General features: G+C 33.0%; 1 protein-coding gene across 1 annotated transcript; it reads left to right on the top strand.

The window, feature by feature from the left end:
- The first annotated feature begins 4999 nt into the window (after positions 1-4999).
- LOC134391253 (olfactory receptor 5K4-like) lies at positions 5000-7364 on the top strand. The gene is made up of 2 exons (XM_063115302.1): positions 5000-5507; positions 7330-7364. Exons 1-2 carry the CDS (start codon positions 5000-5002, stop codon positions 7362-7364), a joined length of 543 nt encoding a protein of 180 aa, XP_062971372.1.
- Positions 7365-8329: the final 965 nt, after the last annotated feature.

Raw genomic sequence — 8329 nt, 5'->3', positions numbered from 1 at the left:
AATAATAAGCCAGATATCATCACATTTTTCTAAATATTACATTACTATTATTTTAATTAAAGATAGTGCAGTACCAGTAAACAATATTTTTGTATAATTAATATATAAAATAAAAAAGTTTTTATACTGTTTCCATCATTCAATCTAATTCTTTTTTCATTTCTATTTTTATTATTTGTGAGGTAGATGATATTTTAGTATACTGGTACATTTATCTAATTTATAAGAAAATATGCACATATTTAAAATATATCTCCAAGAATTTTACATATATGAATGTACAACTGAAATGGTTGAAATCACTTTTCTGCTGAAGCTACAAGCAGGTGGATGACAGTTGAATCACAAGAGTAGATGTGATAGATAATAAAGGGGAAACTCTAGAACAAAAGAAGGTGGAATACAAAAATAGAACCAAGGAGAGCACAAGCACCATTAAGGGCAAAGACAGAAACACAACCCAGAATAAGAGTCTGAGATGAAACAGTTAGGAAGTTAGGACCAGTATTATCACAGAAGCCAGAGGTGAAGGGACTTTCAGTAGTACCAAACACTTCAGCTTGGTTAGGAAGATAATTAGATGTCTTTGAGGCTGACATTTAGAGTTTGGTTGTAACCTTATTCAGAGAGAGGATTCAGTAAAATGGTGAGGTCAGACAAGATAAATGGAAGAGATCCAAATAGAACAATTTCTGTGGAATATACTAACACACATATGTACTTCACAGGGCCTGGTTTTCCAAAGTCTTGCAGTTTAAAATATTGACCTTGCAAAGACAGGAAATTTTCCTCAGGCTATAAGTCTCTGTTGCAAGATAAGAATTGTGGCACAGCAAGTTGCTGGCTCAAAGACAGACTAGTTACTGATTGTTATGCAAAGATACTGAGAAATTGCTGTTAAGAAGGAATGTTTGCTAAGATCAAGCTGTTGTTGATAGGACCACTTAATTGCCTTACTGGAATGTCATCTGGCTTGTTTCACTGAATGTTACCAGCCTATATTGTTAAACTATAACCCCACCTATATTCTATTCCTGTACTTCCTGGTCTGGAATATAAATGCAGGAAGAGAACCCAAATTCGGCCTTAATTTCCCAAGGAAGGGCTGCCTCTTGCTGGAGGGTTCCCAGGGAAGTTAACCACTTTGGGGCCTCTCACTGCTCAGAAGAGATGGGCTTTGAGTAATCCTTTGCATCTCCGTCACCCAGGGGAAGTGGGGTGACAAATCCGTGGGGGGCAAAGCAACATAAAGCAACAAATTTCCAATCTAACTCCCCGTTTTCCTTGTATTATTTATAAAAGTCCCCTTATGTCATGTGACATAAGTTTCAGCCACCCTAGTTTACAATCCATTTTTCATTAGGTTTTATGCTTCCAATATTTTAGATTTTTATCATGCAGTTTCTTAAGCTGCTTTTTTTCCTCATGCTCTCTGCCTGTTATAATCCTACTTATTCTACAAGGTTCATCTCAAATGACACTGCCTTTGAGAAACATTTCTTTATTCCTTCAGATCACCATTCACTTCCGTCTCTATATTTTTATAAAACTTGTTTACCCATTTTTTATATCACAGCCTGATTTGTACTCTAGTTAGCAATCTATGTTGCATTTCTTCCCAACTAGATGTGAGCACAATGCCAGGAGCCATTTCTAAAATCTAAAATGTTCTATCCCCATCCTGCTTTCACTCTGTGCCCCCTTCACCCATCATCTTTCCAGTGCCCTGTATATTGTGAGTACTTGATGAAGAGTAAGAACTGAAATACTAGCAATAAATGTAGTAAGTATATATTGAGGCTCTAAGTTTAGATGGCTATGAAGAGCCCAAAAGATCTATGAATTGATTTCTGTCATAAGGATATTTAATCAAGACTTACCAGGTGAAGGACAGACAAGTCATACCTAAGAGACACGTATGTTATAAAGGCAGATAAGTATCATGTAAATCAGGAAGAGGAAAAATCAACTTCATGTAATAGATTAAGAAATCCTCATGGAGATTATACTTGCACTCAAAAATAAATAAGATTGAGATGCATATATATATATATATATAGAGAGAGAGAGAGAGAGAGAAGTTGTTTTAGGTGAGAGAAACATTATTAGCAATTTAATTGAAGTTCACAAGGAACAGTGAAGGGATGCACATGAACAAGGGCCTTGAGATGAGGAGGAGAAAGCAAGTTGGTAAGATACAGCAGACTGTGGAGTACCTAAATACCAAAATAAGTAACATGGGTTTGGTTTGAAAAGTAATAAGCAACGGTTATGAATTCTTGAGCAGGGCAGTATATGTTTTTTTCATTCATTCAGCGAGTATTTATGAGCACTGAAAAGTACCAGACACTGTTCAAGATATTGGAAATACAGGATTGAGCATATAAAAGGAGTCCCTTCCCTCTAAGCCAATATGATAGTGGTGGTGATGGAGAAGGAATGATCAATTATAGATGTAGAAACAAATAAATGTATAGTTTATTGAAGAGGATTAGTGGGTATAAACAGAAAAGACAGGAGAACAATCTTAATAATTCATATGCAGGACTGAATACTAATATCAGATTTCCACGGAGGCCACTGTAGGACTTGGAGACAAATTCACCTCACGGAGTGAAGTTGATGATCCTGATTAAACCTACTACACATCCTAGTTTCCGCTCCAAATATTAATTAATTTTCATAAACCACATTAAACCCACTTCCTCCAGTAATGGGTCAAACCAGACTGAGACAATTTTCTGCCTGTCTTACATTTTATGCACAGAATGTTGAGCAGAATTATAAAAATTAGGTCAATTATATACAAATCAGCAAGAGGATTATCAAAAAGGCATTAGTGAAGGTCATTTGTCTTAACCTCATTGTCTCACAGGGCATCTTTAATTTCAAGTGGTTAATACGAGTGTGTTTTTAGGACTGACTCTCTCCACAGAAATACACTGATGTCAGTATGGGGAAATCCCTTTAGGATTTAATGGAAAACTTTAACTTTTCAGTGTAAGGGACATAATTATTGGCACTGACCAATTATAGTAGTCTCCTAGATTTTCATTCTTTTAATCCCAAATGTTTTAGAGACTAAGATTCATATTCTTAAATTCTATGAGACTTTATACCATAAAGCAAACAATGAGCTTTCAAAAAACTCTTATCAGTGAAATCTAGGTAAGAGAAATATTCTAGCTTATTTTTACTTTTAATTTTAGCAACCGTAAATATTTATTTCTCAGAATTGCTTAACACTTCTTATCGTTCTAAAATTTCAATTCCTTCCTTATCTTTCTAGCTTTTCTCAAAACTGAATGCTATGCTATGGAGAAGAGGCACAATACTGCAATTCATCTGACTTTCTGATTATAAGATACAATTTCCAAGCGTACAGGTAAGGTCACAAAGAAATTCTGTTAAATAATTCAAGCATGTACATTGAAAGTTATTTCTAACTTAACTAATTACATGGCTTATTTTTAGTATTTTAAAACAATTTATTGATAAAAGTTTCAGTCAGTGTCTTTCTTTTGATGTTTTGTTTATAGGAAAATAAGCCCATATTGATGTTTTGATTATAGAAAAATAAACCATAGAATTTATATGATTAGAATTATCAATCAATATCTTCTAATAGATCAGTAAGCAATGAGAGGAAATAGCCTTTTAAAGTAAACAAAATTTGAATTCAAAAATCCCTTTACGATTTAAAGGTTTTCTTTTTTCTAAGTGTTAGAAAACTAAAGTATAAAGGTGAGCTTGCTTTTACATATTAGCTTTTAATCTACTGTGATAAACGTCAGAAAATTTTATATAATTTTCTGGGGAAATTTTTAAAAAAGTAGAAAAGAGTCAACACACATGAAAGAAAGGCACCTAATTTATTTTAAAGGATAATTTTGAGTTTTTTTAGATTAATCTTCAAAATTAACTGTCTCAGTTTGCAGAGACCAAAGAGGTCACTAAGGATCATTGTTAGAATACTTAAGAGAACTTTACCTATCCCAGGTCGTCAGAGTGGAGCTAGGATTGTAATTTATACTGCCTCTTCCCCATAGCATTTTACAGCTCTTTTCACAGAAGTATAAGTCACAACTAACCACAAAATGCTTACAATAAAAAAAAAAATTGTGCGGGCACATGAAAAAACATCTAGATTGTGTTGGGTATATAAGAATTCTCCACTATTCAGAAAATGGAAATCTGTGTGGTCTGAGGCTTTTAGTTAGAACGTAATTAAGCAGCATCATATGAGAATGTTGCCTTACACATAGAAGGGCTTTAAATATTTGAAAAATTATCAATGATAATAACAGCATGGACAGAGTCAGTGTTTGTGAAAATGGGTGTGACATTGGGAAAAGGGATAATAGAGGTGATAATCAATGAATATTAATTTCTTTAAATTGTCAAGGTAATTTTCTTTAAAGATGAGTAGTCTCCTATTAATCCTTAATGATCTTTATGCAATCCCTGAGATATAAATTTGGCATATTTGTAGTATGCTGTTTTGAAACACTCCACTCCACTGCAAGAATCTATAAAATCTGTTTCCTCAGTAGGGAACAACAACAACAAAAAAGAATATATATATATATATATATATATATGAATTAAACAATATAAAAAACATATATGTTATAAATATATACATGACATATATATATATGAAACAATGAACGAAATATGGGTACCATACCCTAGATTTTTATGCTACCCTTGCATAAATGCATAAAGAGGAAACTTTTCCACTTTAAGCATCCTCCCTGGAATTATCCAAAATATCCTTAGAATCCTCAGGGTCACAGCTTGAGCTCATAGACACTGACTGACACTTCAAGAGAACGAATTTCCCCTAGAAGTACATGTGGCTATATTCCAGAGACAGCAGAGGAAACTTGCAGAAGAAACTCCTCTACCTGTGTAAAAAGAAAAAAATTAAGGTAAAATTATGTGCTCTCAATTAGAATCTTATATGTCCATTTCTATCTCAACAGACAATGTAGAGATGACTGAGGACAACCACTCCTTGACGACTGAGTGTATCCTCATGGGATTTACAGACCACCCAGAGCTGAAGACCCTTCTGTTTGTGGTGTTTCTGGCCGTCTATCTGATCACCATGGTGGGTAATCTCGGTTTGGTGGTGTTGATTCACATGGAACGCCGCCTTCACTCACCAATGTACATCTTTCTGGGCAACCTGGCTCTGATGGATTCCTGCTGTTCCTGTGCCATCACCCCCAAGATGTTAGAGAACTTCTTTTCTGTAGATAAAATTATTTCTCTTTATGAATGTATGGCACAATGTTATTTTCTGTGTCTTGCTGAAACTGCAGACTGCTTTCTTCTGGCGGCAATGGCTTATGATCGCTATGTGGCCATATGCAGCCCCCTGCAGTACCACACCATGATGTCCAAGAAACTCTGCATGCAGATGACCACAGGGGCCTACATAGCTGGGAATGTGCATTCCATAATTCAACTAGGGTTTCTCTTTAGGTTAATTTTCTTTTGTTTAATTTGTTTCTAAGTATTTCTTCTTTTTTTAAGTTTCTTTTTTATTCAAAATATTTTAACATTTATTTGTACATATTTGTGGAGTATAGTGTGTTTTTTCAATATATGCAAACACTGCACATTGATTCACTTAGGGTAGATAGCACAGTTTTGTACCCATTAGTCCACCACTTGTTTTTGATGCTAGGGAAAGTGAAATTGGTTTTCTTAATTTCACTTTCAGTTTCTTTATTGCAAAGGTATGAAACACAATTGATTAACGGATATTGATCTTGTATGCTGCAACTCTACCAAACATGTTTATTAATTCTAATAGTTTTTTAGTTGCCTCTTTAGGATTTTCTACAAGCAAGATTATGGCATCTGCAAAAAAAGAGATTTCTTTTGCTTTTTCATGTTCAATCTTCATGCCTGTTACTCCATACTTTTTGCCTAACCCTGACTAGGACCTTCAGAATAATTTTGAGTCAAAGTGGCAAGAGCAGACATCCTTTTCTTATTTCTGATCTTAAAAGAAAAGCTTTTAGTCTTTTACCACTGTTATCACATTAGCTATGAATTTTTTTTATAACCGTGCTTTATCACATTGAGGAAGTTTTCTTGTTTCTAGTTTGTTTAGTGTTTTTATCACAAAGGGGTCTTGAATTTTGCCAAATACTATTCCTGTCTCTTTTGAAATGATCGCATGGTTTTCGCTCTTTATTCTATTGAAGTGGTGTGTTATATTAATTGTTTTTAAATGTTAAATCAACTTTGCACTGCATTCCTTAGGGGAAAAATCCTACTTGATTATGGTGTATAATTATTTTTATGTGTTGCTATATTTGCTTTACTAGTTTTGGGGTGTTTTTTTTTTAGTATTTTGTATCTATATTCATAACACATATTGGTCTGTAGTTTTCTTTCCTTGTTATATCTTTATCTGGTTTTGATATCAGGGTGATAATGGCCTCATTGAATGAGTTGGGAAGTGTTCCTTCCTTTTCAACTTTTTGAAAGCACTTGTAAAGAATTGGTATTAATTCTCTTTAAATCTTTGGTGGAATTCATCAGTGAAACCCTCCTGACCTGGGCATTTTTGTTTGGGTAGTGTTTTTTAAAGTTACAAATTCAATTTCTTTACTTGTTACAGGTATATTCAGATTTCTCCTATTTCTTCTTGAAGCAGTTTTGGTAGCTTGTGTCTTTCTAAGAATTTGTTCATTTCATCAAGGTTATATTGCTTGTTGGCATGCAATTTTTCACAGTATTTCTTATAACCCATTTTATTTCTGTAAGATCAATAGTAATGTCCTCTCATTTCTGAATTTAGTAATTTATCTTCTCTCTTTCTGTCTTGAATCTAACTAAAAACTTGTCAATATTGTTGATCTTTTTCAAGGAACAAACTTTTGGTTTCACTAATTTTCCCTTTTGCTTTCCTATTCTCTGTTTTATTAATTTTTGCTCTAATACTTATTATTTTTCTCCTTTTCCTTTGGGTTTAGTTGGCTGTAATTTTTTAAAGATGAACATTTACACTATTTATTTCAGATCTTTTTTTCTCTTTATAACATGTTTTTACAACTATAAATTTCCCACTAAGCACTGCTTTATTTGCATCCCATAAGTTTAAGTATGTTGCCACATTTCCATTCATCTCAAAGAATTTTATACTTTCCCCTGTTATTTTTTCTCTGAACCATTGTTCCTATTTCCACATATTTGTGAGTTTCCCAGATTTTTTCCTGCTATCGATCTCTAGTTTTATTCCATTGTGGTAAAAACATACTTTGTATTATTTCTATGCTTTTGAGTTTTTTGAGGTTTGTGTCTTAGGCATATGGTTTCTACTGGAGAATGTTCGACGTTAACTTGAGAAAAATGTATATTCTGTTGCTTTCGGTGGAATGTTCTAGAGACGTCTCTTTGATCTAATTGGTTTACAGTGTAGTTAAAATCTTCTATTTCTTTGTTAATCTTCTTCCTAATTATTCTATCCATTATCAAAACTAGGGTATTGAAGTTTCCAACTATAATTGGCAAATTGTTTATTCTTTCTTCTTGTCAGTTTGACTTTATTTTGGTGTTCCGTTATTAGCTGCATATATGTTTATAATTGTTATATTTTCCTGATGGACTAAAATTTATCATTATAAAAGGTTCCTATTTATCTCTAGTAAAACTTTTGTATCAAAGTCTAATTTGTCTGATATAAGTATAAGCCTCTCCTCCTTTCTGTGGTTGTAGTTTGCATAATGTATTTTTTCCTGTCCTTTTACTTTAAGTCTATTTGTATTTTTGATTCTAAAGTGTGTTTCCTATAGATAGCATATAGCTAGATTTTTTAAAATCCAAATATGACAATCTTTGCCTTTTGATGGGATTGCTCAATCTATTCACATTTAATATTATTAATATCATTAGATTTATGTCTGTTATTTTACTTTTTGTTTTGTATCTGTCTTATGTGTTTTCCCCTCATTCCTTCTTTAGTGCTTTCATTGTGTGAAGTGAGTATTCTCTAATGTAGCATTTCAAATTTTTAATGATTTAATCTATTTTTCTATCTTTTGTGATTGCTCTAGAATTTACCATACACATCTTAATAGAATAAGCTTCAGATTTGTACTATCTTAATTACAGTGATATATAGAAATGTTACTCCTATATAGCTCTATTTACTTTTTCCAGTTTGGTAGTACCATTGTTATACATATTACATGTATTATTGTTACAAATACATATACATTGTTATAACTTTTACTTTGCAATGTGTTGTCATTTCCTTAGCACAATACTTCTCTGCTCCCACCAACTTCCTTTGTGCTATCACTGG

Source organism: Cynocephalus volans, chromosome 1 (assembly GCF_027409185.1).
Source record: "Cynocephalus volans isolate mCynVol1 chromosome 1, mCynVol1.pri, whole genome shotgun sequence".
NCBI lineage: Eukaryota > Metazoa > Chordata > Mammalia > Dermoptera > Cynocephalidae > Cynocephalus > Cynocephalus volans.
Note: the sequence above shows the minus strand (reverse complement) of the source record. Positions and strands in the feature narration are given on the sequence as shown.